Below are 27,209 nucleotides of genomic sequence, written 5' to 3' on the forward strand. Positions count from 1 at the left end.
AACAGGACCTAACACCCAAATATGGACTAAATGAAGTCCTCCATAATGGCTGCATGGGGCAACTTGTCAGAGACGTTTGTCATCAACAACAGGTGACGTTTAAAGGCTGTGATTAATAATAAAGGTGGGCTTATTGACTGACAAAAGTTTTGCAAAAACCATATCTACACGTTTTGTTAACAATATTTTTTGCTTATTATTAAAAATATAAAATTATTGATGTATTTCTAAATCCATCTCTTCGAGTCCACGTTTTGCTGCCCTACCCTGTACATCAACATTTGGCTCAAACCGCTATTAGAAGCACTGTTAGAAAAAATCATGATAATTACCCAATAAATCACGACGTTACGTCACCATCAGAAAAATCTACAGTGTATTTTGTTGTCTCCGGTCAATATTTGGATTTCTTTGGTAAATATTTTTCGTATTGCTGTTCGCAGGAGAATAGTGTAAGTTTACCGTCTAATGACAAACACATCTTGATAATTATAGAGTCAGAGACGATAATTAATTAATGAACACTTAATCATTGCAGTTTGTGGCAAATAATTAAGCATTTTGTCATTTAAAATTGGAGAAACTTGAATGAAAATCATAATTACATAGTATTGTAGCAAGAATCATCATAAAATATATTGTTTTTCTGCCAAAGTGTCCATTCTCATATTTTAAACCTTAAGGTATCTCCTCTCTTTAAAAAGGATATGAAGTTCTAGACATTCTCGAATTCCATAAAAAAGGTTAAAATAAAACTTCAACAGCTGAAATAGAGCAATTAAGATAAAAGACCGATAAGGAACGGTCCTAGGACTTACAAAATTAATCAAGACTGGACTGATTGATCTTTTTAGTTTTATCAGACTGATCGAACACTAATAGTAGTTGTTTGCTCAGCGTTTTAATATTAGAAATTAATATATATCAATAAACAGCCTTTTAAAAGCTCGACATACTTTAAACTAAAGGACTCTAGGCAAATAGTGGACCGGAGGTAGGATTTAGTAGTTGTCAACTATGATTGGCTTAAAATTAGAAGCTGCTACATGTTCCTCCAGACACTCAGCCACTTAGGGCAACTACGTCACAACAATAACACGATGTTATAGGTCGGTGTTAGGAACATAGTCTTCCTTGTCTTTTGATTGAATTGTTTATTTTTCCCTTAACTACTCTTCCCCTAGAGTCCTTTACTTTAAATTAGTTAAGTATAGGTATACATTTGATTTTAAGTTTGATTGGGTGGATCAAATTTTATCTTGGTCAAATCGAATGTATTTCTTTAGTTCTAAATCTCATCTCATATACAATATAAATATATAGAGAGAGAGATGAAGAAAATTTCCTATTTTTGGGATATTTCGATCTGAATTAGCAATAAAATGTATTCTATAAAATAAATGTTAGATTTAGAATTTATCTTATTGGCAACATGATGGAATAATTAATTAATATAATTTTGTATTTATACAGTATTTTATTTTATAAACGTATATTTTTTTGAAGACTACGTTTTTCGATGACAATCAGAACGACGAAGAAAATACCTCTAAAACAGATTCTGGGGAGAATGACGATAACTTTGGAGAAGAAGAAGGAGGCAAAAGACTTGAATTACCAGAAAAGGAAAACAATGCAACTAAAGAAGAAGAGAACAACGACTATGAAGCCTCAGAAAAAAATAATGAGTCCAACAACGACAACATTATTCCTGAGGAACATGATCCTTCAAAAGAGGAGGATGCATTAAGAAACACCTCAGGTAGTAGAGAGGGTACTCAAAGATATGACGAACCATGTGAAGAAGAAGATAAATCTGTATCTCTGCGGGATGGAGACAGGGCATCAAGTATAATCGATGAGATATCAGATGACTCCACTAGAATTAATCAACCTACAATGGACGACTCGGGTATTGGTGGGGAAAGGTCACAAGATGAGGACTCGCATTTAGATAGCAATTCATTTTTGAAGAAAAGTGAGTTACTTCATCTTTTTATTCTTGTATCTCTAACTGTGTTCATTCATAGAAGAATTCAGAAAAAGTTCCTTACTTAGAACTCCTCGACGCTTAAAACCAACTGGAAAACTCCTGATGACCATGCTTGAAGATTATGACAGGGACACAAACCATTCAGAATATTATAGTGAGGATGAAAAAGTAGAAGATCCCCTCATTGGCCAAAGGTATACAACTTTATTTTGATCAAGTCGCGAGATATTTAAAAAGAGATGTGTACAAAACAGGCTTCACATTAAAATATAAGGTATCTCTGAGAGATAGTATATCTGGTGATGATATTTGAATTAGTGATGCACCTATTGAATGTTTATAACAGTCCTCCGTCTCCCCATAATCATTATATTTGATAGTAAAGAAAAAAATTAAATTGCAATACCTATTTATTAATTGAATTTGCTCTGAATTGTCTGTGTGCCCTTTTCCCCAAGGAGATAAACACCCCAATTGCCCTTCATCTACCTAAATCCATCCGGCATTCGACCTCTAAAACTACACTTCTCTTCCTTTTTGTCTGTCAAGCAGGCAAACAAAAATATATGTATCTCTATGGTTGGAGCATGTTTATCAATTATTAAATACCCGTAATTTATAAACGTTCATGTCTGCATAGCCGCATTTTTAGTTATTAACATTACTAATTTAAACCTTCAAAATATAAAATACTTAGTTATAATTTAAGAAATCATGCAGATATCCTAGTGGCATCCATTTTGAAAAAACTATGCTCCCAGTGGGATTACAATGTTTTCACATCTCTAGTCAAAATAATATTCTTTAAATTAATTTGACAATTTTACATTATTTATAGCTCATCGTCTTCAATTCATGGTGGAGACTTTCGCCCTAGTACAGTTCATGGAAGAAGTGATGTTCATTCGGATAGTGAGACTCGAAATAGAGGAGCATTTCATTTACATCGACGACCTGTTAGAGAAAGCTATCGTTATCAAAATAAATTAAGATCATATCAAATAAAACCTCGTAAAGGATCAGCAATATCCATCACTCAAGCTGTCCAAATGAGTCTTCGAAAGTATACATTTTGACTATAGAAAAGGAAAATATAGAGGAGTGAAAAGGGTTTACTTTGGTAGTTTGGCATAATTAGGAAGGATTAGATCTAAAATATTATGCCTACGTCATAAATTTACCAGGGTAAAGGAGTAATTGCTATAATTTTAGAGGTACAGCAATATTCCGTGTAACTGGTGGTTACGTAGATATGTAAATGATGAATTAGATTAAAAATGAAATCTGAGGAAGAAGCCAAACACTTGCTAGCTTCATAATATTTCCTTGACTATATGAAAAACTTTCATTTCGCATAATGTCACTTTTGAAATACCCCAAATGATATAATACTTTATCATTTCCTCAGAGATGTATGCCATTTTATCTTTCTTTTGCAGAATTAACCTTGTTTTAGTTCAATGGAGCATGAGAGTTGTTTACTTATAAGTTATATTAGTTTGTAAACAAAGCGACAGAGAGTTACGCCGTCTTGCGGCAAAATATACAAGTCCTTGAATGGTAATACTATTTACTATAAAATATAGGTGTATTTTACTCAGATAGAGGACTCTCTGAAAATTATTCGCAGCATGCCCCATTCTTTTTTTAAAGACAAGCTTAAGACTGTCACGCCACCTTAGGTTTTTTTTTAGCTTCTTCATCCCCTATTGAAAGGGTGAATACAAGGAGGGTACATAGTTACTTATAGCCCCTTAAACTTCGTTAGGTGCTAGGAGACAAACCAAAAAATTATTTTTGTATACAACTTAATTTCGAAAAAAATGATGACGTGGTCATCATTCACCCCCTTGAATCCTTGATCCGGACTACGCTGTAAATTCAAATTAAATTAACTAAGTATTATTATATATATATAAAAAGTTATGTCATCCATTGAACTAACTCCCTTTTTCAGGCGAAGTCAATGGATAAGTCTATAATCTCCTCTATATTTTTCTTACACTATAGCTTAACTAGTCATCATTTGAAATACTCATTAATATATCTTTCTCGATTTTAAAAGGTATAAAATGGAGCGTAGAATATTTCAGGATCTTTTGGAGTTAAAGCGTCTTCAAATACGAGCTGGAAGAGCAAACGAACATGTTCTTGTAAAGAGGCTTTCAGATAATTATAATAAGAGTATCCAGGATTTGGGAGGGCTAAAGAAGCATGATGGACCTTTTACATTTAAAGAATTTGAAAAATACTTATATGGTAAATGATTTGAGTTTCATTATAAATCTAGATTTTAAATAACTACCCTTATCACATAATATGTACGCCATAACTACTCAAAATCATTATTTTTTTAACATAATTCATATTTCCAATAACCAAATTTTACTGCTATTATATGGATCAGGTCAATTAAGGTCAACTCAGTATGGTCGTCCAAGTTCGCTGCCATTTTTATACTCTAAATTTGGTGATACTGATAGTAATCAAGCTGGGAGAAGTATTCAGAATCCGAGACCTAATCGTATGTTTTTTAATAAAGTATATGCATTTGTATGCCATCATTGCCCAAGAGACAAAATGGGACCTCCTAATTATATTAACCCTATCGCACGCTAATCCTCTTAAATTGAATAGCTTAAATTTATTCCCATCTGTAAATTGTATATATAATTATGCAATATAGGTACATGCTTAGTAGATCAAGTTATGTTTAAAAATAAGCTACACCCGTATATCATATAAATTTATATGTAGTAGTAATCAAGATACGAATTTATGTAACTTGATCTTCAAATGAACATAACTCCATGTATAAATATTAATATTTAATCATTATAACCATTTATGGAATTTAATATAGCTCTTTTTTTAACCTTTGCATGTATTTTAAGCAATTTATCTAGAAGTACTCGATACTCCAAACTTTATTGTATATATCCCAAAAAATTAGTGATATAAATGAAAAGTTATTATAATTTATATTTAAAAAATCAAACTATGTACTATAAATTTTTTGTTTATTCTTAAAATCTAACTCTCCTCTATTAAATAGCAAATTTAGTTATGCGTATAGCCCTGAACTTCATTCTTTTTCTTATTGTAAAACTAATGACATGATATTCTTGTAAATATTTGAGGTCAGAACTTGGGCTCTATATGGACTTGAGTCCATATTTTAAAGACTTGTAACTCAACTTGATCTCACAATCAAAGACTCGATACTTGTCATGGACTTAAAAGCTAGTATATACTAAACTCAAGAATACCCTTAAAACTATGGATCCAATATTATAATTATGGAATTAAAATAAATAAACACAAGACAAGTTTGAGGACTCGATAAAAATATTCAAGGACTCGATGAAAAAATTCAAAGACTTGAGACTAGACTTGGATTTGTAGTTTAAGGATTTTTCAACCTCTGGTAAAAATACTATTCTAAATGAATGCAAAATCATTTTTTTAAAATTAATTATGGTTTGTACATATATATGATAACTATAATCCCGATATTCTAAGTTATGTTACTTTAATTCAATAATCCATACTTGAGTCTTTAGCTTACATATTATGTATGTATGTCATAAAATAGCTACAATACTTCTAAATTAGCATATTTTTAGGGATACACTGACCTAATTCCTACGCTGTTCTCTTTAAATGCTTATATCTAATTATAATTATCTAATATTTAAGTTTAAATCACCAAATGTAAAAATATGTGAATATTGCATTTGATTGTAACAAAATCTATTAAAAATCCCTGTGACCCCGAATTTTTAAATTTAGATCATTTACGTCGTATACAAGAATCGCACGCTAAATTAATACCTAAAGTTTGCAAGACTCGAGATGATATTGAGCGTTTGTACCGAACCTTACGTGCACATGGTATCGATTCCTCCTCTCTTCGACATTCCTTTGAAAGTTGTAGTTTGGGATCTCCAAGTGTTCACCCTGCCGATTGCACACACCTGTCACATAGATGTCATCATGCAGCTCACGCTTATTCGGGTATACCCTGTTTCAGTAAGTTACTCTAAAATATTGCTCAATTTTTGGAGATCACGATCAGTACCACCTTCATGCTAGGTACAGTTATATTTTCAAATATATATCCCCCAAATATTGATTAATAGTCTACCATCAACCTTAATAACAATTAATTAATTATCAAAGCAAAACTGGACAATTTATATTGCATGTGAACGAATAATTTCCCACCTTTTTGATTTAAATTTGTCTGCCACGTCCATGTAACGATAAATATATACTCATATTTAACTACAAAATCCAATATTGTTAATAAAATACGGAAATTTATGGTCCAATATTAATTTTAACTTGTTCTTTTAGGAAAATCAAAGCAAAAAAGCATCATTCTTCCAAAAATAGATGACGGACATACTCACAGTTTATTAGCGTCAACTCGAATAAGAAAGTATGATCCTAATGAACCTCTTACAATAGAATTAACCCATGGAACGCAAAAACAATGTGTTAAACTACCAACTGACAGTCTAGAAAAATCCACAAAATACTATGTCACACTAACAGTGGATCCGAAAAGAACAAAAAAAATTGTAAACCTTTAATTTAAAATTTATTGTAACTAAAAAGAATGAAAAATAGGAATCGTTTAAAGATTAATACAGGGTAAAATGCAGATTAAAACCAAAATATCATGATAAATTGTATTTATTTATTAGCGTGCTCATCCATGAGCTCTGCTTTAGAAACATGTTTGATCAAGTCAATATCTGTGATGATTCCTACGATGATTTCCCTATCCTTGACATCCTTTTCTGAAACGACTAATAACAAAAAAAAAAAGAGGTTAAAATATTAAATATTATACGTAGTAAGTTTTAAACATGTTTATACTACGCATCTTAAAAAAATGCGTAGCATTAAATTATCTGTAATTATTATTCATATATTAAATATGAGGAGGATGATTTAAAAATGAAGATATTACGAAGATAAACAATCTCATCTATAGATTTATGATGATTTTACACTTATAAAATTGAAATGGTATATGAATAAAATTTTTGACTTAAACAAAAATCTGGCTTACATAATCGTTGAGATTGAACAACCAAGACAAAGTGCTCACTGTCTAAAATTCGATCCAGTTTTCTTAAGGTTGTATCCAATGTTACTTTTTTGAAAGTAGTGTAGATTGCTTTCTCGATGGGATCTGACACGCTTGCTTTTCCTTTAAGTATCTTTGACTTCAAACTACCTAATGTAGCTACTCCTGATATGATTCCAGTTTCATCTATCACAGGGATTTGATCATAACCTTCCCGATTCATAATACTAAGTGTTTGTTCAACACTCAATGATGGTAGAATACTCAAGGGAGTTGTGATTTCCAAGCTGGACACTTTCTCATTGTGCCACCTAATTTTTTGAAAAAGGAGGAAATAAAATATTTTACATAAAAGCAAGGTCAAAATGTCTCAACTCACCAAAGTTGATCACTTGGATTAGCTTGAAAAATATCCCTATCAATAAGCCATTGATCACTTAAGAATTTGGTCATATAATTTCGGACTGAATCTGGTAATAGAACCACGCATTTCTTACCAGGACCCAACTCGGCTGCTGCTTCGATCGCAGCTGCCATTGAGGCCCCACTGCTTCCTCCTAATATATGTAAAATACAAACATACTATTTATCAAAAAGCAAAAGTTATGACGTACCACACAACAAGCCTTCTTCCCGGATAAGTCTTCTAGCCATCGTGAAGGCATTCTTGTCTATAGATTTAACCCATCTATCGACAACAGATCTATCTAAAACAGTAGGAATAAAATCGTAGCCAGTTCCTTCAACTTCATAGTATGTGACGTCCGTTTCATTGAGATGTGAAGGTTCTGCTAATATAGAGCCTGCAGGATCAACACCAACAATGATGCAGTCAGGATTCTTCTCTTTTATTTTACGTCCAATACCACTAATAGTACCACCAGTTCCAGCTCCTGCAACTATCATATCAACTTTTCCACCACACTGTTCAAGAATTTCTTCTGCAGTTGTGTCATAGTGAGCCAATGGATTTCCTGGGTTTCTGTACTGATCCAATATAATAGAATTTGGAAGTTGATTGTTTAGTCTTTGAGCAACAGAGATGTGACTTTCGGGAGCATCAAAGCTCGCAGATGTTGGTGTGCGAACAATTTCAGCACCCAAAGCACGGAGTACATCCACTTTTTCATTGCTCATTTTTTCAGGCAAGACAATAATACATCTATAGCCCTTAACTGCAGCTCCAAGAGCTAATCCGATTCCTGCAATTGATAAATTAGAAATAGCCAGTTTAGGAAAAAATGGATCAATTAATAATATTAATTAATCCATGAACATGTAACATTTTCTTAGAAGATAAAAAAATATTTTTATATCAAATAAGAAATATAATATTGTTATAATATTTTTAATAATTGCATAAAAATGACGGATATTAAAATATAAGAACTTAACACCTATATTTTGACATTTCATGAATAAATTAATCATTAAAATAATGTGTAGCTGTAAGGAAGGAGAATAGAGCATGGGACGAGTAATTAAATCAATAATTTGTTTCTATGGAATATTTTGGAGGCAAATACAATGTCTACCAGGGCCTCTCCATAACCTCACAAAATAAGGTAGTACATTTTAATAAATTATAAATATCCATCCTGTTTCAACAAGAAAGATGACAACGAAAGCCATTTCTTACAGAAAGAAACGAATATTTAATAAATTGAATCTTTCACTATATTACAATATCATGAAAGATAATTCAATAAATTTGACAATAAGACGCCATATTAAAGATCAGTTCATCATGTGATAAATGTAAATTCACTTTGAAAAGCAAAGAAATGAGTAAATCAGGGGATTTTTACCAGTGTTTCCTGATGTTGGTTCAATAATGATATCCCCAGGCTGGATAATTCCTTTTTTCTCAGCATCTTCAATCATACGAAGTCCAATTCTATCTTTTACACTTCCACCCGCATTGAAAAATTCACATTTAGCCACTGAAATATTATTATGATGATTTAAGAAATAAATATATAGTAATAAAGTCATACAAAGTTCACACTGAAGCCCTTCAGCCTTCCCGATTTTGTTGATCCGGACCAAAGGAGTATTGCCAATATTATACAAAACATTAGGCATTATTCCAATCTTCTCTTTCCTTTAATATGTAATATAATACTTCAGAACATGCATTACATTGTATAAGGAGTGGAATCTTACGGCTTGTCCAAGGTATGAGGAGTAGTATCCTTGTTATGGACGTTCCATGTACAACGACTTGGTAAATCGGGACGAACCAATTCCACGTGGTTGTTGACTTGCTCACTCACAATATCACCATTGATGTTAATAGTTTCGCTCAATTTTCTCCTACAAGGAGGGATTGGAGCGACTGGAGAAAATTTATTTTCCACGTCCTTAGCTGTTGGAGCCATATTCAATCTATATTCAGGTAAATAATAAGTAAAGTAAATTCAAAGTACCAATCCACTCCGCAATTTTTCTATTTCCTTTTGCATGCAGTAGAAAGCATTCCTCTTACTTTGAATTATTATTATAGCATGGGATTTAAATATAAAAGCAATGAGGGAGGAAGAGAATAGCAACGGATACTTATACAGTATAAGTATAAGAAGTATAAGTTATACTTCAACGGTAAAAACGTGAACCTATTGCCATTGCAGTGGTGCCGGAACTTAGAACCCATTTACCCAAACTTTAAGACTGGGGAGTGGAATACTTAAATTAATATTAATTATTTTATAATACATTCCATTTGGGGATCATATTTGAATTCCTAAAAAATATTTCTGAACAAAAAATGACGGATTAATTTAATGGATAAAACTCCAAATCAAAGTAGAAATATGTTTTTCTGAAGTAAAATTAAAAAAAAAAAAGTATTAAACTAATCATTTGAATGAGGATTTTGCCCTTCATAAATTAAGTTTCAACTTCAGATCGTGTTTATACAAGATTATGGTTTCATTCAAATAATATTAAATATTATATCCTCCATTGCTTTATGAATAATAATGTAATTAATTCATAACGATGATTATGTATATATATGTCAGCTGCCGAGCAGAACGATATAGAAAACTTCATAGAGGCTGTATCGAATGCTTAAAAGAGTTAAAAAGGATCAAAATAATCTAACTGGATGCATCAAACTCACATGAAATAATAATTATAGGTGATAAGCGAGTAGTCACATGCATTTACTCTAAAATTCAGTTTTGAACAAGGAACACATGTTTATTTATCTATGATTTGGAGTCGCAAATTTTTAAATAGCTGCAGATTTGGAGCCGGGATCTCTAGATATTATAAATCCAACTATTTTAATTATGCAGCTCTAAATCCATTTGAATAATTGTGCTAATACATTTGACTTTACCGACTTTATGAATTAATGACATTAGTATTGAAAGATCAGTCGAACAATAATATTTCATACTAATTTATTATTTGAATGAAACTTACTACGTAATGATTTGCTACAAACACGAAATGTAGTTGATACTTTTGAATATAATCGAATCTACTTATGAAAGGAAGTGGACTATTCTGGAATTAAATAATGACTACTGCGAAAGAAAAAAAAATCATTCTTCAAATTACTAATTCCAAAAAGAGGCCATCTAAAAAACTCACAAGAATTACACAACTAATTATAATACGGCAATACCCAAGCTAAGATATTCGAGTAGTCCGTTCTGTGGACATATCAGATTACCTGAACATATACTTTTTGAGATTGTCCATGCTATGCGCGAAATTTTATCAAAAAAAAAAAAAAGGACCGGGTATTATTATAGTATATGTATAATTAATTTAATCCCTATTTAGTTATTCTTATTATAAAATTGTCACATAATCATCGATAATATTGCGTATAAATCATTCCGCAGCAAATGGAATGATAAATTAATTATATGATGTACAGGTACAATTGTACAAATCATATTTTAGTCAAAATCATGCTGAGGTACAATGACGTGCTAGAGAAAGAGGTTTGTTGTATTATAGCCAGGTGCTACGTATTAAACTTGTAGCAACTATCAGACGTGGTCTTTAAACTTATGTTTAGACTATCGCTATGTAGTTCCTTCAGTAAAAAAATATTAATTAAAGGAAAGTATGACTGAGATCAAACATCACTGTGAGAGGACAAGAAATGTCAGAGGAATACATACAAAAATGTTATAAGGAACACAATAACAAAAGTTGAAGGAATAAAACCACATGGGAATTACTACATAGGACCTACAAACAATATAAAAAATGATAGAAATCAAATAAAAGACTGTACTAACCAATAGTCAACTCTTATTTGAAGACGCTGCTCTCAACAGTCCAACGATTCGACAACTAAGAAAGAAAGAAGTACAATCAATCCATATTTATATGGATGTTTAAAAAAAAAACCGAATAAACATTTAAGAAGACTTGAATCTGGCTGTTTTCAGCTAGACCGCCTCTTTTTTACATCTGCAGCGGCAGATTGAAATGGGTTTGCAATGTATGTAATATTTATATACGTATTTACGTCTACTCTTTTCAATTTTCTCTCAGTCACTCCTCCGACAGAAGTAGGGTCTACGGGAGCCTACTGGCTACTCTATGTAGCCAGTAGGCAATAAGGGCAACAGTCCTTCTAAATTTTCATTTAAAGAGAGAAAATTAACGTACATATTAATAATATAAAAAAACTCGTATAGTAATTAGTAATACTAATACATACATACATTGAGTTTTCTTCGCATCCTACACTCTGCCAGATTTAAATTAAAATAAATTTTTAAATATAACTTTATTTGTTGAAAATCCGTAAACTATCAGCGACTACTCCCACACACTCTTATTCTATTTTCTAGATTTATGTCAAGGATGGTCAAAAGATATTGTAAAACAACCATTTTTATCTGTTAAGTTTATATTAAATAATAATTGAGAGTTGAGAATGGAGTAATGAGCAGTTATAATGAGACTATTGGGTTAAATAGTAGTACGTGGGTGTGTGTTAAGAAAATAGAGGGCGCTTTATAAAGAAAAGGAAGACCGGCCGGCCGGAGTTACATTATTTATTATTTTTAGCCATGTTAAAAAATGTCAAAATTTTATATTTGTAGACGATTTTACAACTTTACGAACTTTATTCGACCTCTGAATTTTAAATGTCAAAATTTCTATTATTAATTCGATAGCAACTACTTGATTTTTTCGACTAAGATTCCGTCTCCTTATCTCTGTAGTGCGACATGTTAGTTGTTAGTGTAGATAGTACTTAATATTACACACACCTCTTAATCACAACTTGTATTTTTATCTACTCTCAACCTCGACTGTCGAAAGGGAATTAAGAAAAATTTGAAAAAACATGGTAGCTAGTCTTCTGTATTTTTCTTGTAGCCAACTGTTAATTAATATTTAAAAGAATAGCTATTACTTACTATATACATTGAATTAATAATCTTATCAATAACTGAGTATGAAATAACTAGCATTCTAAACGAAATCCTTAATTGATATAAATTAAAACAAAAATCCTAATTACCTTTTTTAAGTTTCTAAGACAAAAAGTCAGCTCAGGGAACACTGTATTTCCTGTTCAGCTCCTTTAAATCATACAAATGTCAAATTATGAAATATATATGGATGATACAAACTACGACACCTTTAAAGCTCACCTTTTTTTAGGTACTCAAGGGATTTTGTTTCTTACTGTTGTGATACTTTGTACTTCTAATAATACCAATAATTACATGTTTGACTCGTAAAAATTAAGGAATTATTCTTTGGACAGGAGCAAGCCTCTAAGAGTCATTGTTTTCCCCCAAATGACGAGGGGGATAAGTATCTCCTTCATTGTTGCCATATGCCATGGGATTCAAGATATGAAATTTTGCTCCGAAACTGCATATGCATTTCCTTAAGTGTGGTGGAGGACATCTACATTCTTGTGGAAGGTGAGCTTCTGAGGTTTCGTTGACTTTTAAATTTCCGGAACTTTCTGGATAGATACTAGGCTCGCAACCTCGTAAAGCTTGTAAGAGTGCTCTAAATGAAATTATCAAGGATGATTCAATTTGGTCAAAGAAAGATCTAATTTTTTTACATAGAATATCCTTCTATTCCTTTCTAATCTACTTTCTAATCCCAATTCTTTTTTTTAGTGAGTTAAGGGAAGGACCTCTTAATAAAGCTAATCGAAGGAAGACATTTTTAGTTATTATATTGTAAGTTCCTTCAGAGTTAATAATACTTCGCTTGTATTAGAGAATAATGTTTTTTCGATGAATCTTTTTTATCTTTAGACTGCATTACATTATCTAAACCACAAAATAATTCATTGAATCAAAACAATAATGTTTGTAATAGAGTGGTTGTTCGATTTTAAAAGTTCTTCCAAATGTTAAGTAATCTATGCCTCTACGGAACAACAGTGCCTAATGTGGACCGGAGACTAGTTTCATAAATGTCCATACATTTTAATTATTTTTATAAATGTTTATTAACTAAAACTACATCTAAATCCTCGTACCTACCATAATAAAAATATCTGGAATAAATAATGTTCTATACATTTAATATGTGTATGTCTTACAAACAAAATAATATTTCATAAATTATTTTTGTTAACAAAACGGATAAATTCTTTATATTTTTTCAATCATAGGAAATAAATTTTTATTGTCTAAAATAATGAATAAATATTTGCAAAAACTCTCTAGAAATAATTTCTAAACAAAAACAATTCAATACAAACAAAATAATAAATATATTTTTCATAAAATCTTCAAAACAATAAGCTAAATATATGATTTTTCATTTTTTAAATTTTCTTTAGAAGGTCCATTTTCTTTCGGTTGATAGTATTTTTCCTTTGATACCAGAATATTTTTATTTGAGAAGTCAGATATTACACAGTTTTCAGACATTATGTTAAGTTAATGTGAAGCAATGCATTTCATAACTAATAATTTATTCCCTAAATTATATCTTCATTTCGTCAATAAAAGGTCAAATAAATTCAAATCAGGGGCTAATTTTGATAATATGAAATTAATAGACCAAACAAAAAAATAATCTAAAGACAATCATTAACAATTGTTTTATTCAATTTTCTCTTTCATTTAATAACTATTGGTCAAAAAAAAGTAAGGGAAAAGATGTGTTTCATGCCTGTTCAGTCCGACTTTTCTGCACATGAACGGTGCTAGTATCGTGGCAAAACTCAATTTGAGTTGAAACCTATGATCACGATAGCTCCCACTCAGGACAAGGCTGAATCATCCCTAAACCACTCACAGATGACAGAAAACTCTTTATGTATATTAGTATATTATTGTATAAGAATTTAGTGTTGAATCGATCGAAAAAAAACTAAAAAGACTGCAGTCATATCAGTTCGATCCTCATAGAATTTGTCAGTACTAGAAACAGTCCTTATCGGTCTTTTATCACTGCGCTATATCTCTAACATCAGAGCCCCCTTGTGACAAATATCAAACAGTCCAAAAACAATTTAATACAATAAATGAATACTAAAAAAAATAATTTTCTTGAGCTTAATTATTATGAAAAAATAGAGTAATTTTTTAAATAATAATTTTTTTAACTTACTTAATTTCGCATACACATTCTTCGTCTTCCGAAAGTAGAAGAAGCTATTCTATTTTCTTTGATAATCGGAGTTTGTATTCGTAAATGTATGTACATTATTAAACTAACATTATTAGACACAGTAAAAAATAAAATTTTATTACATTTGGCGACATTTATAGACGACTTAATTAATGGAACCACTACTTCAGTTATTGAGTTTACAATTTTTGCAAATTGATCCAAACAGTTCTTGGCGCAATATATTAATTGGACAACATAGAGTTCCTCAACAAATCTTAACTGAAGTGAATTATTGATGGTTGTATTAGACTAAAGGCTGATTTTGGAATGTGAAAACACAATTGTGATTAAAAATTGTAGAAGAATTAATTATTTTTAAAAAGTGATGAATCATGAGCACGGAGTTAGGGACTTATCGGAGCGTCCATTGAAAATCCTCATTTGTGATTTAAGTAATCAATCATAGAATTGTGGACCGTCTGGTGAGTCCTCCAAAAGCAATGATCAAGTATGATTCAATTCTGTGGAAGAAAGAGCTAATTTTTTCCTTATATTCCTTTGATGTCTAACTTTTCATTGCAGATCGCCTTTATTAGTGAGTAAGGACGATGGACCTCATAGGAAAAACACATCGAAGGAAGACATTTTTTGAAGGAATATGAATACCCATAACATACTTATGAGATTATCAGTTCCTTCGTAGTTCATCATATTTATCTTGTATTGGAGAAGAGCCTGTTTTCATATATAGATGACTTCAAATTAAGTAATTCTTGTCTCACCTCTTGTGTTTGGATTTGATCTCCCTTTTCTAATTTATTAAAAGTAGGCAGTTATGTTTCTAATTTGATTTCCTAGATGATTATGGTTGTGGTTCATTTTTGAAGATTTTATTATCGAGGATGACTCATCCTCACTATTACATATATATAAATATATTTGCTTGAATATGTACCTTTAACCTCAGGAATTTTAAACTTATATTATGGATATGCAACCTATGTGTGGATTATTCAACATATTAAGCATAAATTAGTCCATACTTTGCTATTTCAATGAAACAAATCGTTTTTATCGCCACTACTCAAACTGAAAACATGGCGTATAATTAAGTTGGGTTGATATTTATTTCATTTCAAACTGATTTTGATAATTTACTGTGACAGCAAGTTTAACTTTTACTTCTGGATATTTATGTACTACATTATATTTAGATATAAACGCTATGAATCTTTAATTGAAATTACTTACGATTACATTTATCACTTCTAATCAATGACTAATGAGTGTGCTACTATCAACAATAATGCTAAAAGACACACACAAACTACAGGAATATGTTCTAATTTGCGAGTGCCATTGAATATACCTCCGCGTACCATAGGTAGCCTACCCTTAATGTAGAGTAATCATCTATAAAGTAACATAAACTTATTTCTTGTTCTGTTCTATAATTATTATTTTTATTTGAAAATCCTATCAAATATTGCTCGTGAGTAAATTGTATTTTTTCATAAGAAATTAACTTAGCTTGATTTGCAATGGTTTGATTGAAGCTATTTATTCTAATGATTGCGTATTCTTCGTTAACGTCCTCATACTTTGTCTTCAAAAAAGCCCATAAATTTAAAACTTCGCTACATGTATTATTCGCTCTACAACCGGCGATGACTAATTTCATTGATTAAAATCTTATTTGTAGTATTCCACATTTGATATTTCAAGGCTTTTTGAAATATTGCGCCTAATCCATTAACTGAACAACTTAAAATGAATTAAAAGTAGTAATCAATCATTAATTATATAAAATATAGTTATTAAATCAAAATAATAATGAATTATCTTCCCAAAAAGAGAATGATCATTTAATTAATTTTGTGTGTTGTACAAAATACCTAAATCTGATTTTGTTATGTACATAAATTGAACTTCATCTTCCATTTAATCTACTCTCATTTTCTAGGCACATAATTGATATCTGAGTTTGGTTTGAGCTCCGACAAATTTGAAAGATCCTTTTCTCTTAAAAACTTTTGCGCCCTTAATTCTATTTTATGACTTTTCCGTTAACGCCTTTCCTCAGTCATTGACATTATACAGGCCCTTTGTTTAATTGTCACTTTTTTAAATGCTAAGATGCTATAACACTTTTTCTTAAGATACGTATTTTAATTTCTCCATTTTTCCTTTTGTGTCTGTTTCAAAATGTTCATATATAAAAAAAAGAGAAAACAACTTTTTTTAGAGCTATCAACGGATTTGTCATCTATATAATCAATAATAATTGTACATAAACACTCATCAAATATCATTAAAATAAATATATAATATTTTTATCAAGTATCTAATTTTTTGGTATGGCTGATTTCCATTTATTAAGAATTCCCATGTTTGATTTTGGAACTTTATGCAAAGAAGTTCTTATTTTATTATAATTGAGCTTTTGAGCATATGTTTGTACGAGTGTGGCAACTAAGAACCACACAATTTGAAGGCATATTTCACGTCTAGGAAGAATAATAATCCATTCCTATGCAAAATAATATTTATTTATAACTAACAGAACGATAAAAGAATATATTTATATAACTTATTGAATCAAAACAGAAATACTTCTCATAGAGAGGTTATGCAGTTTTAAAAGAGAAGAGTTTATCCAGATGAATGCAATGTTAGCCAACATAAAGCAAAAAAAAAACATTTATTATTTAAAGCAAAAATGATACAGCCCGTGCAGGGGCTCGAACCCTGGACCGTTAGGTTAAAAGCCTAACGCTCTACCGACTGAGCTACACGGGCTACTTATAAGAGGGATGGAGCTAAATATATATAAACTAATTTTTTTTAAATAGCTATTCCCTATAACTTTCTATCATTTTTTTATTTAGAAGAAACTTCATTTTTTATCAATTATACAAAACTAACAATATATCAAAAAAATTATAATAGTTATAAAAAAATATGGGTATCTTCCATAAAAACTTAACTCTTTGTCGAATTAACAACTAGATGGAGCTATTTCAACATTCTGATAAAAATTTTAAATACTCCTCCCATGCGAATTTTCAAGGACTTAATCAAAATCAGTATTATAAATGCATCGTTTTTGGGATTTCTTCTTAAAAAGTTAAAAATGACATTTAATAAAAAAAAAGAGAAAAAAAATTGAAAAATTATTCAGAAAATGACAAATATTTCATTTAAAAATCAATTCTATGTGTCAAATTTATGTGCAAACAAATTTCCAGATAAATTTTTACAAATGTTATTTTATCACGGATTCAATATTATTTTGCTCCTGAAAAAAACAAAAAAGACGAAATTGCAATTTTCACCGGTTTCTTTTTTTGCACATAACCTTTTTTGATTTTGAATAAATTTAGGACACGTGCTTATTCGTGTAGTTGTTTTGTTTGTTTTTTTGAGACGCCAGTCACTTTTTGATTTATAATTTAACCCCTATCTGGTCTCCTTGAGCTGCAATTTTTTTTGTGTGTGTTTTGGGTATAGAATAAGACCTTATATGACCTCTACAAAAATCTTCAACCCCGCTTTAGCCTGACTTAGTTCAAAGGAGGCACCCATGCAAAGTTTCAGCCTCCTAGGGCCTACGTGGGGGTACCCATTTATACAAACTTTATTTTATATATATATATACTAGCAAAGGGTTACCCGGTGTTGCTCGGCCAAGGAGGAAGCAGGACATCTCATTGACAATGGTCAAAATAATTGAAAAATAATTCCACATACAAAATTATTCTATTACACTAATAATTATAATATGAATGTATCGTTGACGTCGAGAAAGATCATGATAACTCTAATTCTAATGATCTTGCTATGGAGTGGCAAGTTGACTATATTGTATCGAGGTGACTATACAGGTGTGCGCGTCTAAAACTGAACACTCCTTTAAATTTTACGCCACGCACATATTCGTGGCTTTATTGAGTTGAAACCGGTTTAATCTTCGAGGCAAGGGTCTTGACTAGTTATAAACAAAACTCCAGCAAGATCTTACTAGCAACAGTGAAACAACAGCCGATAACATGGAGATACGTAGAGTCGCAATTTTGGAACTTTCCGCGTGGGGAAAAACTCCCACTGAAATTGCCAAGGTTCTGAACTACAGCCGGACAACCGTTTACAGCGTAGTAGCCAAAGGGACTCCTGAGGCGACCACAAGATCTAAGTCAAGGCCTCGAATGTCGGACGAAATGATTGCTTCCGTGAAAAAGTCTGTCGAGGACAAGAGTCAGCGTCCTCTCCAGGGAATTCAACGTCACCAGAAGGACCATGGACCGTCTAGTTAAGAAAGATCTTGGCCTTAAGGTCTACAAGAGAACCCCTCGTCAACCCCTCAACCCTTAAAATTTAAAGGAGTGTTCAGTTTTAGACGCACACACCTGTATTAATATAAAGTTGAAGCACCAAGGAAATACTATGCTTGTATTTTTTTCATTAACAAGAGAAGTATGGAAATTTAATGACGTCACAGTTGATACACATAGCACTCTGTCCTATATAATTGTAATGTAATAATTTTAAAATCCAGACTTAATTCATTGTAAGGCAACACAAATTAAGTGAATAAATATTATTAAAATTCATATATAGCACAAAATGGAAATCTTAGGACCATGCCAAAAAGTATAAAAAGCAAAAATATGTAACTTATATTGATATTAATATCTATAAAAGTACATCTTTCCTAATACTTATTTCGATTGTTATCAAAATTGCCGATATCCTTGCTTGATACTTTAATGAATAATAAAATCAATTTCAGAACTAATTATTTAAAAAGACTAACATTAATTTGCATATAGTATATATTAATATAACTTTACATACAGATAGTTGACAATGTTTGATGTATACTAATTTTATTTGTATTAATCGATATCCTTCGAAAATTAATTATACATTTGTAAATCTGGAAAGCAATCAATCCTTATTTGCTTCTCCAAGTCCTCAACAAATGAATTTATATGACTGAATCAATATAACTATCAAAGAAGAATACAAATTTGAGAATAGTTTCCGTACCAAAGCAAGCATCATCGCTGGGAAAATGTTCATTTATTCGATTTTTTGATAGTTATGCATTTTTTATTCATTGTAATCAATATAAAGTAATAAATAGTTCATTTTTCAATTACTGAAATGTTTGTGTCAATTTATATTAACTTTATTTTCATCCATATAGTTCTTTCATCTCGAAATATGGCACTGAATCATAGTTATACCCTAAAAATTGTATTAATAAAAGACTTTGAAGGTCAAACCTGTAGAGGTTGAAAGTTTTAAGGGTTATTTTCGTGTCTTACGGCTTAAATAGCATTAATAAAGGTAGGTTTCAGCCTGCGCACATAAAATGTACACATCACATTACTATGTATATTTTTTAAATAAATGATAAGCCAGAAATACATTTATTTCTCTATGGTATATCATTTTATGATTATTAACAATAATTATATTTAATACATGCTCCAAATATGCAACTACTATTATTCAAATAAAATATTATATATTTTTATTCGTAAAAATTTAATTTATTTTGATTTAAAAAAATTATTGAGTGGACCTTTTGGATTTTTTTTCGGCTTTAGAAAATCATGTTGTGCAATATTTTTCGATTTTGTGAGGTACCCTATAGTAATTACAAGATATTTGACATCAAGACAATACAAATTGAAGAAACAATCATTAGAGTTCTACTCCGACAACGATGGAAAAAAATTTGGGTTTCACCATTATCTGATAATTTAGATGCAATGCTTCGTGAATTTGAAGAAATAACTAGGATACAGACCATCACTAAACTATATATAAAAAAGAATCAAGTACTAACCTTGATAAAAAACCCCATGGAGGCTGAATTTATTGATACTTTTTACATAGTTGAATTTTTGAGAAATGATAGGCCTACAAGCATAAGTCAATTGGTTTCTAGACCTAGAAAAGGTAATTCCATTGTATTTTATTTTAACAAATGATGAGTTCCAAAATATTTCTAGACTTTAGAAATTTCATCCGTGATGTCAACACATTAGCTGAATATATCGTAACATATATTAAAACTGTTGATAATCGTTGTGTTTATCCAAATGTAACTCCTGGATTCATGAATGATCAGTTTGAGATGGATAATCTCGATAAACCTGTTAAATTAAATCAAATTTTACATGAATTTGAAACCAAAATCATTTCTGGAGTGAGAATTCAAAAACAATTATTATTATTATTATTTTTTTCATGACACTCATAATAAAAAAACACTATTTCAGAACGCACATTGGAATCATATCAATTTTCGGAGTTATTTTTCGTCCAGAAATTTTCCTTCGGGAGCTCTCGCGGATTTGGTTGTTGGATCACTGTTTTCTGTACTATGTAATTGGGTAATTGACTATTTATTTGATTAAAACCCATTATTATAATTAATTATACTTAAAATATTGTAGGCAATGTCTCCTTCTGGAGTGGAATTTGAACTACAAATGGTAGATCTCTACGGAAAACTTTTGGGATTTCCAGATATATTTCTAACAAATTCACCAAACTCTACTGGATGTGGAGTCACTCTTGTAAACATATTCAATAATTGTAACTATAATTATATATTAAGGGGTCTTAATTTTCTTTCAGAGTGCTACGAGTGAAGGTGTTATAATGGCCATGCTGACGGCACGGGAGTTGATGTTCGAAAAACATGCAACCAATAGAACGGAAAGATTTGATGTTCACTCAAGGTTGGTTGCCTACATGTCTGATCAAGCTCATTCTTGTCATGAAAGAGCAACCAAATTAGCTAACGTTGAGTGTCGAATATTGGAAACAGATGAAAATGGAAGTTTAAGAGGGACAACTTTTGAAGAAGTTAGCTAAGTTCTAAATATAGATGAATGTTTTTTAATAGGGGACATTAACTAAGTCTGCTATTTTAATCTCATATATTATTAAAAGCGTAGCTATATATTTGTTAAATGTATAGCTACGCTATGACATAAAATCATTATTTATATAGGCCATTGAGCGAGATCTCCAAGATGGTAAAATACCTTTTTTCTATTCCCTCTCTTTCGGGTCAACAGGAGTAATCGCTTTCGACAATCTGAAGGAAATTAGTAAGTTGTTCATCAAACTATAATATAGGAACTCTTTGATGTACAAGGATTACTCAAAGAGAAAGAAATACATAACAATGTAGGTTGTAGGGATGGGCCAAGTACATTTAAATGTTCTTAAGTCAAGTAATAATACTTAATTGATATTTTAAGTACAATTATTAAGCTAATCTTTTTTAGCTATTTAAGTAATTTACAAGTATGCACCTGCAATATATTTAAGAACAAGTGCAAGTACTATAAATAATATATTTACTTTTTGTTTTGTCTCAATCCCATTTGACGAGTTACTCTGCTTTTATAGGAATTACTGCAAATTATATTACCTACAAAAGGTAAGCAAAATAAATGACAAAAACTGCTTCTAAATATAATCAAATTTTAAAAATTAATTTACCAACTTGTGGCAGCTATTGTCGACCCAGAAATATCTTTATCATACTACTTGCACTTGATTTCAAATGTATTCAATGTAAATGGTAAAATATAGGATCTTGTATAATAATTTAAAACTTTTGAGATGTAGTATTATAGCCCATCTTGATCGACTAATAGTATTGCCCGTTAAAAATTTATAAATATATATAAATGCATTGATACTTGATATCCAATATAATACGTTCAGATTCAAAATTCATTTCTTACAACTTACAAATATGTAATATTACATTTAAGGAAAATATTTTTTGTTTAAAAACATTTAAGTATATGAGTAAACTTTTTTCAACAATTTTCTGTCAAAAATATTTATAAGTGCTACTCTTTGAACCAAGTATTAGTACTAGTGAAGTATATATCGCATACATTGTAGTTGCGTTACAAAAAACTAAAAATAAAGTCAATCAAGGCTGTAAATAAGTTTCAGCGATGTATATTGAGCTTATAATTTAATTGATAACAAGATTAAGAATATGAGTTGGGGTGTGTATTCATTTGACTGAGGTTATTTTTAGCGAGTGTCATCTTAGCAACAATAATTTGAATGATGATATATTTGGGACGGCTTCTTTTCAGCAATATAAATTTCAGCTATATTTTCATATAATATCCATTACGAGATAAATGACGTCATCACCACTTACCAGAGTGGTGTTTTAAATTAGATGGTAGAAGTCTAGCGGAAGCAACTGAGGCTCTTGTCGGATTTCGTCTTAGCTCTGTGAGCTTTTGTGAAAGGAAGAATTTACTAAACTCATTGGTAAGTTGCTCCTGCTAGACTTCTCATTAGATTTTAAGCACCACTCTGGTGAGTACTGACATCTAATAATAACATCATTAATATTGATGTTTATTAGATGAATTTAATCTTGCTGAAAATAAGCTCGCCCAAATAAATCATTGCTCAAATAAGAGAACAAGATTTGTTGGATAACCATGATGTCCATGAATTATTGCACTTTTTCTAAGCCAAAACATTAAAAAAATTATCGCACATCCTCACAATATGACGTCATACGCTCCATTGTAAGTTATGTTTATATACATAACTGCTTCATCTATAAATGTTTCTTTAACTTTATAAATCCTTAAGCAAGATTCTTTTTTTATTAGAAGGAAAATTCAAATAATCAATTAATTAATATAAGTTCTACTTGAAAAAGTGTACTCAATTTTTAATTTTTGTGGGCCCTCTATGTTTGTAACATACAAACGATGACGTCTATTGTTTTGTAGTTCATGTAGATCATTAATTGTGATAACAGATATAGGAAAAACTTTTGTCAGTAAAAAAATTGTCTGGTGACTGATAAAGTGTAATGAAATTTTGCCCGTTTCTAGACAAAAGACAAAAGTTTGTCGGATTCCACTCGTTGTTGAATGGAGTGTCAGAAAGTTGGAAAAATTAACTTTTTTTTGAAAACACGAATTATAAAAAGTCGATTTTAAATGTATTAGTGCTATTGAAACTCATTTTTTTACACAAAGTTATAGCTAACAAAGACGTGTTCTTGTAGACAAAGAAATGTACTCTCTTTGTCCTGTTTCTAACTAAATTTGTATATTTTATTAATTGTCATAGTTTATAATCTGGCTCATTAATTTTATAGTCACTTTATTTTTAAGGGTGAGGAAAATAATTTACAGCATATTCAAAAATAATAATAATTTTATTAATTTTGTTATTCAAGAAGTTATGTAGGTAATTCAATATTTCGAACTTTGAATCCTTTCCACATCAACCCACAGGAAAGCTACTTTGTTGCAAGCATCATTTCCTTTTGATATAAACTTTGTGTTGACCTTGGATTTTTCACATTTTCATAATTATCGTTTCAAATCTAGAGATTTTTTGTCACGACACTAGCCCCATGTATCAGCAAACAAGACGTGCTGAATGTTGAACAGTCACTATAGAGACTCTTTTAAATCCCTCACGACTTTTCTGCATATGAACGGCTATAGTATCGCAGGAAAGCTCAATAGGATTTTTAAACTATGACTGAAAGCTTTATGAAATGTGAAAAATCCAAGCTTAAAACAAAGTTTATGTCGCAAGAAAATGATTCCAGTGAGTAATTTGAATATTTCTAATGAAATTCGACTTTTTAATACTGTTTAAAATGTGAGATCCTGTCAAATTTTGACTGGACAGAAGACGCCCCCAAGTGGCTATTCATGTACATCAAACAGGCATTATTAAAGCTTTGAAACAAAGTAGCGAAACGAAGACCACGTGATCTATATTTGTAAGGGAGGTGGCAACACGTTTTTGTTTCACGTTTCTGCAAGCGTGAATACACCCAACTATATAACAAGGTAAACTCTGCAAAGGGAAGAACCAGCTGTATACGGCATACGGGGAAATGACAAAAAATGATATCTTGCGACCATTTATCTCGTCAAGCTAGCATGCGCATTTCGCTACTTTGTTTTACACTTTTATGTATTATATAATGGTTTATAAATTATATTTTTTAAAAGGTGGAACATGTGAAAAACATGACATTTGGATACATGCCGACCTTGCATATACCTCATCTGTTCTTATATGTCCAGAATATCGCTACATTATTGAAGACATTGAGGTGAATGTTATGTTAACATGAACATTATGAATTTTATTCAATAACTATATACTAATGCTCACTCTTAAATTTACGAATTCTTAGAAGGTAACATCCATATCATGTAATTTGTATAAATGGATTGGCTTAAATACTTGCGTTTCGTTATTTTTTACTAGAAGAGGTAAAGAATACAAATCCATCTTCTCATTGAATCCTGATTACTTACATTATACAAATCAAGAAGGAAATACCTATAAATATGATCATATGGTAAGGAATACTATTATCTATAGATCTGTGTAAATATTAAGCATTTTCATTAGGATACATCCGTTACTTTGTCCAGACCCTGTCGAGGAATAAAACTATGGTTTCATATCCGACTCAACGGTCTGGAAAAGCTCCAAAAAATAGTCAGAAGTCACTGTAACTTGGCAAAGTTTGTAGGGGAACTCATTTCTGAAGATGAAAGATTTGAACTTCTTAAAGTCACGGTAATTATATTTGTAAATAACATTCATCGATAACACATTTTGTATTTAATTATTTTCATTCATCTTTAGCTTAGTGTTTCAATTTTTCGGTATCACTCAAATGATAAATTCAATGAATATCTTCACCAATCTTTAATTGATAGCGGTGAAATGTACCTCACGAAAACTTTATTTAAAGGAAAAACATATCTGCGTTTTTTAATTGGAGCTCCTGATGAAAATCAAAAGGATGTTGGTAAGATAATTTGTATAATAAATTAGGACTAATAATTCAATACTCATTAATCACATCCTGTAAGCTCAAGCATGGAAAATAATAGTAAATCATATCGACAAAATTGAAGAGGATCAAGGTTGAGTGGTCACTATCGTATTAATGGCAGAGCACAAGTCTACATGAAATCACGTTATGTTTAAAATATAGCATATATGCAAAATACATTTTGAAATCAAATTTATCCAATAACCTTTTTTAAGTTACATAATTAGAGTTTTTAGAGTTGTAAAAAATAGGACATCGGGCTGGTGTTTATTAACCAATAATAGGATATACCTGAGAGGGGTAAGAATCTCATACTCGTTGCCAAAAGAAGCAAGGGTAGAGATAGGAGAACAGTGTTAATTGAAGAAGTTGAGGTACAGCGTGTAAGTGAGACGGAAAAGGAACTACATGCGTATATACAATCATGACTTAAATACATAACATCATCCCCCATCAATCAACTCCGACCTCGTCAGAGTTGATTGATGTGACGTGTTTTAATATGCCTGTTAATAATTACACTCCTTATAGTTGTTCCCATTTTCTCAATCATTATGCCAGGGACCCACTTAGGCATACGAGAGTTATAAGTTTAAGGTTGATAATTTTGATAAGGGTACAAAAGCGTGCGAGGAGAAGGGAATAAATACTTATGGTATCACTGATTAAAATAGTAAACATCTTCCTCTATCAAGAACCTTATCAATTCCCGCCTTTATTATTCAACATTAATATAATATATATAATATTAGATACTTATAGTCGATAGAGAGCTGAATAAAATACCTAGAATAACGTCGCCTTCTGTTTAGATTTCTGGAAATGGAGGTCAGGAATTTGGAAATACTTACCGGACGACAAACAGATGGCTTGTCGGATTTGTCTATATAAATGTGCCTTTAGTCCCCCGTCTAGAATTAAACGCCCCTCATTATCCTCATCTCATATCGAGAGCATGGATATTCAGCTAAAAAATCAAGTTAATGATGAATACATCAAGTCAGACTTTAACTGTGACCTCACAAAGATGTTTATTGCATGTAATATACCCTTATCCATTGATAATCATCCTACGTTCAAAAAAGTTATGGAAATATCCCCATTGTAAATTGTGAAGTGGAGAGAATTTTCAGAATGTTTAGAGTCATCCACACCAAATTAGGATCGAAGTTATCAGTAAAAACTATAAAATATTACTAATTTCGAAATGAAACTCTGAATTTTCTACCATCTAACAGTAAGTATTCATTTTTTTTTAAATCTAACCATAAAATATGATTATATTTTAGCTAAAAATATCAAGAATTATCATAGGCAACTGCTGAAATGGTCACAACAACGGAGGTAGTAGCTTTGGATGGTTCGCAACTACTTTGTCTGACACTAGTTTTTCACTTAAAGACTTGGATATGAACGTTAGGTTTTTCTATCACTTAAGGATTAGCTATGGTTGATAAGCTCCAAAAAATGGTGTTCAGATAACTCATAAAAGGCAAAAACAACTACTTAAATGGGCACAACAACGGAGGTAGTTGTATTGGGTGTAGCATTATAATTAGCAATTGTGCGTATCCTTCATGATAATAGTGTGCTGTTATATAAGCATAAATAACGGCCGGGGGGGGGAATCTTTTTTGATG

At 30.9% G+C, this 27,209-nt stretch overlaps 3 protein-coding genes across 6 annotated transcripts in view; 2 read left to right on the forward strand and 1 right to left on the reverse strand.

Annotated features, from left to right (window-relative positions):
- The window catches only part of LOC121118230 (uncharacterized), a 24,049-nt gene extending 17,373 nt beyond the window's left edge, over positions 1-6,676 (forward strand). The window contains exons 9-15 of one of the 3 annotated variants that reach the window (XM_040712787.2): positions 1,507-1,978; positions 2,031-2,187; positions 2,832-3,056; positions 4,059-4,252; positions 4,401-4,517; positions 5,786-6,025; positions 6,353-6,676. In XM_040712787.2, coding sequence (XP_040568721.1) covers positions 1,507-1,978; positions 2,031-2,187; positions 2,832-3,056; positions 4,059-4,252; positions 4,401-4,517; positions 5,786-6,025; positions 6,353-6,591 — 1,644 coding nt within the window. In that variant the 3' untranslated portion in view covers positions 6,592-6,676. The remainder of the gene's footprint in view (positions 1-1,506; positions 1,979-2,030; positions 2,188-2,831; positions 3,057-4,058; positions 4,253-4,400; positions 4,518-5,785; positions 6,026-6,352) is intronic. The other 2 variants (XM_040712790.2, XM_040712788.2) reach the window with 2 other exon arrangements.
- Positions 6,583-12,038, reverse strand: LOC121118231 (cystathionine beta-synthase). 2 transcript variants are annotated; one of them, XM_071888982.1, is made up of 9 exons: positions 11,792-12,035; positions 11,360-11,700; positions 9,261-9,482; positions 9,092-9,198; positions 8,903-9,037; positions 7,709-8,296; positions 7,474-7,651; positions 7,077-7,405; positions 6,583-6,810 (listed from the first exon to the last, which is right to left on the reverse strand). In XM_071888982.1, the coding sequence occupies exons 3-9, from the start codon at positions 9,473-9,475 to the stop codon at positions 6,695-6,697; spliced, it is 1,668 nt and encodes a 555-aa protein (XP_071745083.1). In that variant the 5' UTR covers positions 9,476-9,482; positions 11,360-11,700; positions 11,792-12,035; the 3' UTR covers positions 6,583-6,694. The 2 variants fall into 2 exon arrangements, with proteins under 2 accessions (XP_071745083.1, XP_040568726.1); XM_040712792.2 differs by having other exon boundaries at positions 11,360-12,038.
- A 6,667-nt stretch (positions 12,039-18,705) lies between these two features.
- On the forward strand, positions 18,706-25,765 carry LOC121118689 (aromatic-L-amino-acid decarboxylase). The gene is made up of 11 exons (XM_040713277.2): positions 18,706-20,642; positions 20,696-20,892; positions 20,966-21,079; positions 21,143-21,265; positions 21,327-21,557; positions 21,706-21,805; positions 24,728-24,831; positions 24,916-25,083; positions 25,137-25,307; positions 25,377-25,542; positions 25,607-25,765. Exons 1-11 carry the CDS (start codon positions 20,294-20,296, stop codon positions 25,663-25,665), a joined length of 1,782 nt encoding a protein of 593 aa, XP_040569211.1. The 5' UTR covers positions 18,706-20,293; the 3' UTR covers positions 25,666-25,765.
- The last annotated feature ends 1,444 nt before the right edge of the window (positions 25,766-27,209 follow it).

This window comes from Lepeophtheirus salmonis, chromosome 5 (genome assembly GCF_016086655.4).
Source record: "Lepeophtheirus salmonis chromosome 5, UVic_Lsal_1.4, whole genome shotgun sequence".
Taxonomy (NCBI): domain Eukaryota; kingdom Metazoa; phylum Arthropoda; class Copepoda; order Siphonostomatoida; family Caligidae; genus Lepeophtheirus; species Lepeophtheirus salmonis.